The following is a 13208-nucleotide window of genomic DNA, read 5'->3' on the forward strand; positions in this document are numbered from 1 at the left end:
AAAGCTTGATTTTTATGTCTCCCTCTGATGGTACGCTTCCTCATCTGAAAGAATGGAAGAAAATACCTGTTCACCAAGAAAGCAACTTTCTATAGTCTTATTTTTTCCTCTTTTTGGGGCATTTTCCCAGCCAGTTATTTGACTTTTGAGTCCTTTGTCAACTGTAGGGTATACTCTAGGGATCTGTAACTTCTCAGTTCCTCCAAGGTGGCAAAATCAAGGGAGAGGAGCTTACTTCTCTACTGGCCTGTGCTCTGGTCTGTGAGCAACCATGAGCACTCTTTTCTGCCCAGGATCTGCAAGTAGGATTCCCTCTCCATTGCCTCCACCAGCTCCACCACACCAGTGCTCCTCCTCACCCCAGGACTGCTACTAAGGACTGAGACCCAGATGTACCACTCAATTCCCCCAGGGTCTTTATGCCAAGGGCTCCAAAAATGGATGCTGCTGCTGAAGAGGCAGCTGCTGCCCTCATGTCAGGGCTGGGGCCAGACCAGGCTCCCTTCTCACCCAGGTGAAAGAGCTTTCTTACTGACCTTTGAATCTGTCTTTGGCATTTGTGGGTGGAGAAAACAGGGAACCACAGTTGCTGCCAGTGATTCCATGTCCCAAAGCCTGCTCCAGTCCTGTCTGTGCCACTCTGTACAGCCAAGGCTGGGTTGCACTCCACTCTGAGCCTAGTGTGATAGACCTTTCCTGTTGGCCTTTCAGGCTACTTTGGCCTGGAAATCTTCTTCACTCTGTCACTTTGTGGCTTCTGCTACTCTAGAATTTGTTTAAAGTCCTTTTTTACAAGTATTTTATAGGCTATAGGGGTAGAGCTAGAGCAGGTCCATCCTTCTACTCCACCATCTTGGCTCCACCCCCACTAGAGAGGTTTCTTGTCTGGCCTAGGAGTGAAATATATGCCTGTTGTCTGAGGATCAGATCAGCTAAATTTGGATAAACTCATCACCAAGCTTGACTTGCAAAGGGATATATTTTCAGTAACTAGAATTTTCAAAGATTATCTAAAGTTGTAGATACAATCTTTATCATTGGAGGCACCACCCACATTGATAAAATCACAGATTCTTGAAAAATTAAGGAAATCACTTATATAATTTATGTGTTTGAAATTCATGAAAGCCTCAATGAAGAGGTGGAATTGGAGCTGAGCCTTGACGAACAGTACAGAATTTAAGAGGCAAGTATAAGGGGTGGAGAAGAGCCCATTATAAGCAAAGAAGACACTGTGTAGAGCACAGAGACAGCCAGTTTGGCTGAAACCAGGTGTATGTGAATCTCCACCATCCCTAACTTCAAATGTCCAACTCAAGCATCACCTCCTCCATAAAGTGTTTCCTGATTCCCTTGGAGGATAGCCTTCACTCTCTAGTTCTATGCTTCTGTTTGACCTCTCTTTTTCTCAGTGTAAATTGTGTGTATATGTGTGTACTTATCCCAAAATAATAATGAGATTTAGAGCAGAAAGGGAACTTAGAGATCATCTGGGTGTAAGAGTGGTTCTGAAATCACTTGTACCACCCTAATGCATTTATCACTGAAATCCATTAGCCATTGTTCCCTATATGGGAAAGAGGCCTGGAAACCTGTTCAGATAGGCTGAGGCTTTTGGTTACATTTCTTGGCTCTTTACAAAATCAAGTTGTTGGAACCAGAATTAGGTATTTGAAATTAGGAAGGAATCTGAAAGCTTTGAAGTGTCCAGAGGATTCCAGATCCTCCATCTTCCAGTCAGCATGCTAGCAGTGTCCCCAGACACACTGGGTCAATACAACTGGGGTCAGTGTCTGCATTAGGAGCCAATGACAGACTGGCTGAAAATTCTGGTCTCTACAAATAGCCTAGCAGGAAAAAAAGATGTACTGTACTTAAGGGGAACACCTTGAGGACCCTAGCAAAAGGAATTCCAGGACCTGTGAGTTCCCTTTTGCCAAAACCTCTAGGTTTGAGCCCACTTTCCCTTGGACTCTCTCTTTCCTCTCTCTTCACTCTCTCTCTCTCTCTCTCTCTCTCTCTCTCTCTCTCTCTCTCTCTCTCTCTCTCTCTCTCTCTCTCTCCTTATACATATATACATATATGCGAGGTAATATGACACATACTTTTGGAGGAAATTATCTGTAGCAACTGTTCTTAAGATACCAACTTAGTAAACACCCCTTTCTAAAAGCTAATTAAGACTGACTAAGTGATTATCATGAGGAAAAACATACCAGAAGAGGCTAATGAGATACAGCACTAGAAAAAAAACAAACCCCAACACACACACCCCCAAGGCTAACCCCAGATCCCTAACGGAAAGTAGTAACCAGAATCCTTACGACTTAACTTACCAGTGTGAGTGGGGATTGGTAGAGTACCTTAAAATGACTGATCTCCAGTGCTTCTGATCTCCCTTCAATGTGTTGCTACCTTCATGTGCTTTTATAATAAACTCTTACTAATTCTCAAAAAAAGAGTACCTTTAAAGGATGAACTACATAAGCCAATCCCTTCATGTTGCAAAAGTGAAAAAGTTGAAACCCAGAAAGCTAAAAGGATTTGCCTAAGATCATACAGATACAGTAAATCAAAGATCTAGGATTCAAACCCAAGCCATTTTAGAATCATAAATCTAGATTCATAAGAGACCATTTAGTCCAACCAACTCCTTTTACAGAGGAGGAAACAAACCCAGAGGGGGCTGAAACTAGCTCAAGGTCACATAGTAAATGACAGGGTATTCAAATCCAAGTCCTCTGGTTCTAAATTCAGAGCACAATGTGGGGAGGAGAGGAATAAGCATTCATTTACAGTGCCAGGCACTGTGCTAAGCACTTTACAAATTTCTCATTTTCATCATCACAACAGCCCTATCAGGTACATTCTATTATTAACCTCTTTTTACAGTTGAGTCAAATAGAGGTTAAGTGATTTGCCCACGATCACACAGCTAATACATGTCTAAGGCTAGATTTGAACTCATCTTCTTAACTTTAGGTCTAGCCCTCTATTGGTTGCACCACCAGCTGTCTCTTTCCTATGTCTAAGTCTTTGTTTTCTTTTTCCCCTTACCTTTTGAATATCTAACCATGTTCTTTAGTTAAGGTGGAAGAGAAGCCAGTTGTATCATTTAGAGGACATACCTGTGGCATCATTTTCTCCCTCACCTGGAGGCATCATGGTACAATACAAAAAGAGGAGCCCTGTGATCTAGTTTAGGCTGTGCCACAAACTCTCTTAACTCATTTAATTACTAACTATTTCTTGACCTCCACACCTCTCACTCCACCTGTGTGTGGAGTGAGATCTCCCAAATCTCACTCCCACCTCCATGCATTTGTGTATGTCAACCCTCATTCCTGCACATCTCTTGTCATCTCTGTCTCTCAGCATCCTTGACTTCCTTCAAGTTTCAATTCAAATGTCACCTCCTTTGAGAAGCCTTTCTTGATTTCCTTTCTCACTTCCTCCAGGTAATGCTGACTTCCTCAATTTACCTTGGATAATACTTATTTGTAAACATGCAATATCCCTCTCCATCCCCACCCTCAGTAGAATACAAGCTTCTTAAGGACTTCTTTTGTCTGGTTTTGGTTTAGATTTTGGTTTGGTTTGGTTTCCCAAATGCCTAGCATAATGCTTTGATCATAGTAGATACTTTATAAATGTTTGATGAATTGAATCTGTGTGACCCTTACAGAGTCACTAACTCTCTTTGGGTCCCAAATCCCTCCTTTGAAAACTGAATAAGTTTCTTTAGATATTTTCTGAGCTCTGACCTTCTATAATCTCTTCTCTAAGGTTCCTCCCAGGTCTGATATTCTGTGTGCTATGTTCTAAAGGCCGTTCCTGCTCTGTCAGTGTGTTCTATATCCTAAGATCTATTTCAGCTCTGGCATTCTATGTTGTCTGCTCAGAGACCTTCTTGAGATCTGACCTTCTCTGTGGTACGTTGTAAGGTTCATTTCAGGTCTGACATTTTGTGTTCTGTGCTCTAAATTTCCTTCCAGCTCAGACATCCCATGTTCTGTGGTCCCTTCCAGCTCTGACACTCTATGTTTTATGCTCTAAATTCCCTGCCAGTTCTGATATTGTGAATGTGTTCTCAGATCCATTCCAACCCTAACATTCTGTGTTCTGTGTCTGAGGTCTTTTTCTTCTCTGCCAGTCAATGTTCTATATCCTAAAGCCATCTCCAGCCCAAATAGTCTCTAAGAATAAGGCCACTACTGTTCTAGCTCCCAGTGCACCATCCAAGAATCATTTCTTCTGTCTCTGCCTATGAAGAGGCTTCAGAAATATTTACTCCTCTTCTAACCAATAGAAGGGAATGAATACTGGAAGGGGGATGTACTGTTGTATCAGACATCACACACACACACACACACACACACACACACACACACACACACACACACACACACACACAGACTAGCAGCATAATTAACTGTCTTAAGAGCCCTAAGCCTCAGCCAGCTGTGAGCTGGGGATAATCAAATACCTGAAAGGCAGCGGATGGCTAAAGCAGCAGCAGGGGCAGGAGCTGCGGCATAGGGAGAACATGACTGAGGGTGCTCAGTTCTGCGGACAAAAACGGCAGACCCTCATTTGTTGGGCCTTCCTGGACGACACAGAGCCCCGCCAACCTTCCACAGAAGAAGGAATGTCTCCAGTCCGTCCCCGTTCTCTCTGAGGGAGCTGCCATCCCGAGGCAGCAAGGAAGGGATGCACAGCTGGTCCAGCGGGCGTCTGGCCTTTGTTCGCTCCTAAGGAGAGGAGATCGCCCGGCGGTGAGTACACCTTCCAGCCTTTCGGGTCTGCGGAAGCAAAGAGCTATCTGGAGATGTTTATTGGCTACCGCCCTTTTATTTTTCCACCACTGCCTCTCCCCGGGTGGCCAGGGAACCCTGGCCAAGATGGATCGCATCCTCTGCATCTCGGAGGGCGCGCATCAGTCAGCTATCAGAACCAAAGGAAAAGCATCCCTAAACAGCCATTGTCCCAATCGATTCCCTGCTGTACGTCAGGGATGGGAGAGATGAGAGATCTGCCGCATTTGGGGGATGGATTTATGGGTTCCGTTAATACCTGAATCCTCCCCCGGGAAGGGCGGCCTACAGGATGCTTCGGTCTCCATCCATTTCCTATTTGGAACAACTGAAGTCTTTTTAAAAGCCATCATAAGCGGATTTTGAGGGGATAATTTTTTTTCCGGGAGGGGGAGGGTTGAGGGGAAGAGAGAAGGCATTTTAAAGAACTAGATTCCTCGGTAGAAGCACAGAGAAAATTATTTGCTTTTTAAAAATTAAATCAGTCGATATTTATGCAGTACCTACCGTTTGCAAGCCCTTTACTAGAAAGTGTATTCGTAGGGGGGGTGGAGGGGGGGGGAGGTGCATTTAGCTAGGGAGAGAAAACAAAAAGAAATGAAAGGACGTTATTCCCCCAAGAAGCTCACAGATTAAGGTGATTTCTCCTAAAGCCATTGTATCGAGAGGGCAACCGAAGCTGAAATGACTGGAAATTTACAAAAGCATACAGACAGGTGTACGCAACATTGTATAAGGTGTGTTCTTAAGTAGGGAAGGGACCAACTGATGGACCATGGGATGTCAGAGCTGAAAGAAACCTTGGAACATAGAATACTAGCCCTGGGAGGAATCTTTGAACAAAAAACACAGAATGCCAGACCTAGAAGAAACCTGAGAACCTAGAATGTCAGAGCTGAAAAGAGACTTTAGAATAATAGCTGATATTTCCCTGGTTCCTTTACATGTTCCATGTGAAATTTCATTTGAACCCCAGAACAATCTTTGAAGTAGGTAATAGCAGCTAGTGTTATATAGTACTTCGAGATGGGCAAAACACTTTACATATGTTAACTCATTCTTACAGATGAGGATAAAGCTCAGCTAGATTGCGTGATGCTCAGGGTCACACACTGGTTAAATATCTGAGACAGTATCTGAACCCAGGTCTTCCTAACTCCAAAACCAGTTCTGTATTCACTACTCCATATTTTCTTGCAATGTTAGAATATTAGCTCAGTGAGATATATATAAAGTACTTTGCAAACTTTTGAGCACCATGTAAATGTGAGCTATCACTATTACTATTAATAGAATTTAAAAAGACTATGGAAAGCATCCAGTTGGTATTTTACAAAGAAAACTGAGGTGGAGAGGGTTTGGGAACTGCCTCCAAATCACATAAGGCATAACTAATGGAGCTGAGATTCAAACTCAGGGCCTTCACTTCCAAATTTGGTATGCCTTCCCTCACACCTGCCTCCATCCATGGAGGAGGTTAAAATATATTAATTATTCAATGCCATATGTTTCTTTCTTAGATGACACCCACATTGTCCTCCTGTATTCTGAAATCTGGGTCTGAATGCACCCATAGTTGCATGATGTATATTGTAGCTGGCTGTACTCTATATTGACAGTGTGCTTTGGGATGACACAGGTCCCTCTGGAATGAAAACAGCTTCAGATGTGGGGCTGAAAGGCTTTCTTTGTGGAAGGCTTTAGCAGTTTCTTCCTGTGACACTATATCAAATAGAAACAGAGACAGAAACACAGTGTCTACTACAGGGAAACTGAAATGGAGGCTACTGCCCCATGACTTGAAATAAATTTTTCATTTTTTTAAACCTTCTTCTAGAAACAGCTGCAGGAGGAGAAGAATATAGCTGATTTTTATTCTGATGCTTTCTCCCCCCTCTACCACCTTACACCTCCCAGCAGAGGTCAGATTGCAAGTGGCATATACTATACTGTCTTCCTACACTTCCTACACAAACAATGATCAGATTCTCAAAGGGGAAAGTCAAGCTCTTAGTCTGGGTCTCTTTTCAAACCAGAGTCTACTTGAAACTGATTGACTTTTCTTTGGAGGTTCTCACATAAATATTATCATAGGGCCATAAACAAGAAAGGACAACCTTCTTAAAGACCAATCCATTCATTTTATAGAAAAAGAAACTGACGACCCAATAGGGGCATACCCAAGATCATGTTGTTCGTCCTTCATTTTTGAAGAAGAATGACATCTCAGTGTCAGAGTCAGAGTACAGTGTGTTTGGCTGTGACTGATCAGTCCAGTGTGAGTTCAGAAGGCACTACTATCACAGACTGGGCACAAGTATAATAAGCAACTATAAGAAGTAATGGCATCTGGTGGCATAGTGGATAGAGTGAAACCCTGGAGTCGGAATACTCATCTTCCTGAGTTCAAAACTGGCCTCAGATTCTTACCATCTGTGTGACCCCAGGCAAGTCAGGTAACCCTGTTTGCCTCAGTTTCTTCATCTGTAAAATTGAGCTGGAGAAGAAAATTGTGAACCACTCCAGTATCTTTGCCAAGAACACCCCAAATGGGATCAACAAAGAGTCAGACATAACTGAAAAACCATTAACAACAAAATAATAGGTGAGAGTTGAGCCCAAATGCTTTGTCTAAAAATTTAGGGCTCTTTTGAGGACATCTTTTGACGAGTGGGGCTGAATGAGTTCTTGAAGCACTACTTTTAGTAACCGCAAGGTGCTGTTGTCTTTTACATTCACTCTGAACCAATCACAGTCGTCTTTGAGAATGAAGGACATACAGCAACAATGACAACAAGGAGGTGTTGTGAGATCTTTATGGGGGATATGCCATGAGACAAAAGAAAAAGGTGTGAGATAGAGAGCTCAAAATAAATAGGTCCACTTCCCAGCTTTGTCCATAGGTCTTCAACAACAAAAAATACTGAGAATCATTCAAAAGGTAGCCACAGATAGCCAACGTCTAGTTCATTCTAAGTGATTTCTATAAAATGACCTTGGGAAAGCACTCCAGTGGAAAGAGCACTAGTTTGAGAATCAAAAGATCTGGGTTCAGATTCTGCCTCTGCTACTTTCTGCTTTGGACAAAAGTCTCTTACTTCAAGTCTCAGCTTCCTCATCTATAAAATAAGGGTGCTAGATAAGTTGCCTTATACATAAGAAGTACTTAATATTTGTTTAATTTAACTGAAATTTCTTCCAACTCTATATCTCAGCTCTTATTCACTCATTCAACAAATATGTGTTAAGCTGTTTGTCCTTTGTTCTCAAAGAAGACTATGACCTTAGAGAGGTGATGACATATCATGAATTGGATTTAAGTGAGGGAGGGCTGTGCAAAGTAGTAAGCACCTACTATGAGCAGAACTGGGTGTGTGCTACTGTTCTAGATGGTGAGGGAAATTTGAAGCTTAGATAAAATTCTTTCCCTGCCTTCATGGTACTTACAGTCTAGTAGTGGGATAAGACACCAATAAAAATAATTACAATGCACAATATTACATGATACACGCATTAGAAAGGCACAAAGTGTTACCTGGAGTCTGAGAGGGCAGGTAATTACCAACTGGGAGGAATCAGAGAAAGTTTCCTAAAGAAGGAAGCATTCTGAGCTGGGCATTGAAGGTTGGGTAAACTACTGCAATAGGTGCATCAGGAAGTAGCAAGGGCTGGTGTTAGAGTAATGGCATTGGGACTAGAGAAGAGGAGATGAATGTGAGAGACATTATGATGGAGCCTACTGAAAACGAAAGGTAGGGAATGGCGAATATTGCTTATCAATTGTGTTATCTCAGTCATGAGACTTAACTACAATCATTCTCCAAAGAGTAAGGGAATTCAACCACATGATCTCCAAGGATCCTTTCAGCTCTAACATTCTCTGATGCCATAACACCGACAGCATGATGCCAAATGAAGTTCCTAATAATTCATCTCTCCCCATTTCCATCCTCCATTTCAGACCTCTCCCTGTTTCAAGCTTTCTCCATCCCTGATCCATCACCATGGGAACCACTGAAGCCACTCTGCGAATGGGAAATGTGGATGTGAAGGAGGAATGGCAGGATGAAGACTTCCCCAGGTATGTCTTCCCAACCTCTGCCATTGAGAGTTGGGGGTGTGTGTGTGTGTGTGTGTGTGTGTGTGTGTGTGTGTGTGTGTGTGTGTGTGTGTGTGTGTGTGTGTAATATTTCTACCATGTTGACTGCTTCTCCAGAGAAGTACGGCATAATAACAATAGTTCAGAGGCTCATGAATCTCTAGCATTTTATGGTTTATGAAATTCCCTGAGACTCAGGGAATTATAGTGACTTGGCCATGGCAACACAACTAGTACTCAATGGAGACAGAATACAAACCCTGGTCTCCTAACTTTGGATCCATAGTTCATTCTTCTACAGTACATTACATCTCTTGCAAGTCAGGCTTCCCAAACCCTCATCTCTGAGTTGGAACTTATTAGTTCTATCAGGAACTGCACCCAGGAAAGCTCCCATCTGAGCTCTCCCTACTCCAAAATCTTATATAGCCCTGGTTGGCAATACTACTCATCTCCGTTTCTTCCATTCATTTACAGATATTTTTGAGTGTGATGATATGCAAGCCACCTCTTCTAAAGAAGTTTATTTTGGATTCCTGTCTTTTGAGTTGATCTTTTTCTCTTCCAAAACCTTTAGTTGTACCATTAATTCTTCTTTCCATGGTACAAGTAAAAATCAGAAAATTCAATTCTATCCAACAAACATTTTATAAGGGTCCATAGGATCACAGATTAGGAGCTAGAAGCAACCTTAAAGTTCATCTGGTCCTACTCCTTCATTTCATAGATGAGAAAGTATGGCACATGCCATATGACATGCCACATAGTAAGTGCTACATAAATGTTAGCTTTTATTAATTATTAGTAGTAATTATTATTGTGCCTAAGATCACATTGGCAGAGGATTTGAATCCAGGTCCTCTGACTATATGATAGACCCTAATTACAAGGGATTTACAATCTAATGTGGGGAAGAATAAGTGCACAAGTCATTGTGATGCGAAAAGGAGGTCCAAGCAAAGCCAAGAACTTGTGGCAAGAGAGACCACTTTCACCTAGCAAGTTAGGAGTTCCCTAAAGAAGTGGCATCTAAGCTGATCCTTGAAGATGGAGAAAAAGACCTATACCAAAAAACTGAGTGAGACCACTGAGCAAAGTCAGAAGTCTTTGAAAACTATTGCTTAGTCCCCTTTAGTACAGTATTCATGGCATAGAGAGGAAAGGTAGAGCACTTAAGGGGTCTGAGTTCTATCCCATGTTCTTTTACTAGCTCATTTACATCCCTGGACATGTCACTTCCTCTCTCCAGAACTCAATTATCTCCATCTGTAAAAGAAGGAGAACGTCCCTCACCAATACTTAACTCAAAGAACTGTTGCAGGAAAGGAGCTTCATAGACCTTAGCATGCCATCAATATAGGAGTTATACCAACAACAGGCAGCTTTCCTTTGGCTCAAAAATCCTAAGGAAAACTTGGAAACAAAAGTCAATGTGTGGCTGGAAAACCTCAGACCCTTCTTTAATCTCCTGTTGGGTGCTTCTGAATTCCTGTTGTTTAGGTTTTTCATCCCAATCATTGAGTTCTAGGGTTGGACTTGAATGTCAAAAGGCCATATCATCCATTCCCCCTTCTCTTGGTACCATTGAGTTTAATCCTCACACACACACATCATGTGATAAGATGGGAATGCACTGCTAAAGTGCTAAAGTGTGTCATTTAATAAGGGATCAGATATAAACTCCTGTGTTTGGCCTTCACAACCCAGCTCCATTCTACTTTTCTAGCTACATTAGTCCTTCAGTCAATCAATAAGCATTTTTGTACCTGCCCTCAAGGAGCTCACAATTAAACAGGGGAGACAACAAGGAAAACAATGTGTACAAACAAGCTATATGTAGGAGAAACAGGAAATAATTAAGAGAGGGAAAGCAATAGAATTTAGAGGGATTGAGAAAGGCTTCCTATAAAAAGGTGGGGTATTAGATGGGACTTGAAGGAAGCCAGGAGGTATGGATGAGGAAAGAGAGTGTTCTGAGCAAGAGCCAGAGAAAATGCCTGAAGTAAAGAGATGATTCTCATATAAAGCAATCCAACTCCCATCCCCATCCATACCTGTGTATCAGATTTGAATGCTCTCCTCCCTCACCTCTACTCTTAGGATCCCTTGTTTCTTTCAAGGGATGACTCAAGTGCCACCTTCTGAATGAGACCTTTCCTCATCCTCCCAAAATCCTTTTGTATCTATTTTGTACACAACAATATACACTGACAGTGTGGTAGAGTAAAAGAAATACTGGAATCAGGAAGACCTATTTTCAAATCCCATCTCAGATACTCACTAGCTGCATGACCCATGGCAAGTCAGTTAACCTCTCTCTCAATACCTCAGTGTCCTCATCTATAAAATGGGGGCCTCTAAGGGACTTAGCTCTAAATGTATAATCTTACAATCCCCCTCTAGACTAACTAGGCAGTAAATTCCTTGAAAACAAGGACCATTTTGCTTTTTCCTTTGTAACTCTCGTGCCTTGTACATAATTATCACTTGAATGCTCGTTGATTAACGTAATTGTTTTTCTTATTAGTAAATTTCTATTTTACAAATATTATATTAAAAATACCATACGTGGTTTTCATTCTGACCCTGTGTGACCATGGGAAAGCCTCTCTCCTCTCTGGGAGTCAATTCAACTATAAAGAAGTTGGATCTGATGAGCTTCAAGCTGCTTTTCAGCTCTGAAATGCTACAATTCTATGATTCTCTGATTTTATTATTATTTATAGGAATGACTCACATTTATGGAGTGTTTTAAGGTTTAAAAAGTGAAATGCAGCATAGTGTAGTTAAGAATTCTGGATTTGTAGTCAAGGGATCTTGGTTCAAATCCTCGTTCTGTCACTTGTTTCCTGCATAACCACAAGTAGTCACAACCTCTCTGAGCCTCAGTTTCCTCAAATATTCAAGGAGGAGAGTGGATTGGATGCTCTCTAAGGTCTAGATCTAAGATTCTAGGAGTTCCACACAACTGCCCTGAGAAGTAGGGTAATGCAAATATTATCAACTCCATTTTTATGGGAGAAACAAAACTAACTTGCCCAGATTCACACAGGTAGGTAACACCAAAAGCAGGTTTTCAGGCAATACTTTGTCTTAATTCTGCAGTAACTGGATGAGTAAGATCATCTGTAAATGCATACTGAGAATCAGTTCAGAAAGTTGATATTGTAAAGAGACACTTGGGGGTGTGAAGGAAGATAGTCTCCAAGTGGATTTTCCTGGTGGCAGCTGCAGCGAGTGCCCCTCGGGTGTCAGTAACTCAGTGTTCAGAGGACAGTGGGCTTCTTGTGAAGTTTTAGTCTCTAAGTGCAATATTTTTGCCAACTCAGTCCTAAATTAAGAAGAGCTTTTGTTTCCTCATTCTCCAAAATGAGCTTACTCCCTGTAGGAAGGTTCCAGCTGCAGGCTTGATGTTGCTATGTCTGCCTCCACGGGACTGGGAATGCTATTGCACCCACCTCATTGGTCCTTCTTGGGGATGCTCAAAGGGCGTTTTATAGGTGGAAGTCACCTGAAAGATCATCTGTTCCAATCCCCTCATTTTACAATAGCTGAGCTAGGACTCCAACTTGAATGGTGGTCTTGTGGAGGGCTACATGTTCGCATGTTTTAGAAGCATAGAAAAATAACTTGAAGTGAATCAAGATGAGTCTAGATGCCATCACCAGTCTCTTCAGAGCTTGAAATATTCATGATGACGTGTATAATGGTTCGATGTGGTAGCTTACCAGCTGTTTAACAAAACTCAACTGTTTTGCACATATTATTTCAATTGATCTCCACAACCCTCCTCTAACAGAGATAGCGCAATATTATTCTTCTTCTCATCTCATAGATGAGAAAACCAAGGCACAGAGTCATGAAGTCAGTCAGTCAACTAGTACTTATTAAGTGCCTACTGTGTGCTAGCCACTGTGCTGAACTGTGGGGATATAAAGTTCAAAAAAAATGTTTCTGCTCTTAAGTAGCTCACAGTCTAATGGAGGAGATAACATAAAAACAACCATATACAAATAATATATGTGCAATAAATTGGAGAAAATATCACAGGGAAGGTACTGAGGTTAAGGAAGACTGGGGAAGGCCTTTTGCAGACTAGCTGAGATTTGAAGGAAACCAGGGAAAGTCAAAGGCAGAAATGAGGAGGGGAGGACATTCCTAGCATGGAGAACAGCCAGAGAAAATGCTGTCTTGCCCAAAATCATATAGCTAATAAGATCAGAGGTGGCTTCTGGACCAGGTCTTTTAAATCCAGGTCCTTTTTATAGAATCTCAGGTATCTCAGGCCATCTAGT

General features: G+C 41.8%; 1 protein-coding gene across 1 annotated transcript in view; it reads left to right on the forward strand.

The window, feature by feature from the left end:
* The first annotated feature begins 8658 nt into the window (after positions 1-8658).
* Positions 8659-13208, forward strand: part of ATCAY (ATCAY kinesin light chain interacting caytaxin) — a 51856-nt gene continuing 47306 nt past the window's right edge. Inside the window, exon 1 of the mRNA XM_072601783.1 lies at positions 8659-8895. Within this exon, the coding sequence (XP_072457884.1) occupies positions 8819-8895 (77 nt within the window). The 5' untranslated portion in view covers positions 8659-8818. The remainder of the gene's footprint in view (positions 8896-13208) is intronic.

This window comes from Notamacropus eugenii, chromosome 4 (genome assembly GCF_028372415.1).
Source record: "Notamacropus eugenii isolate mMacEug1 chromosome 4, mMacEug1.pri_v2, whole genome shotgun sequence".
Classification (NCBI taxonomy): domain Eukaryota; kingdom Metazoa; phylum Chordata; class Mammalia; order Diprotodontia; family Macropodidae; genus Notamacropus; species Notamacropus eugenii.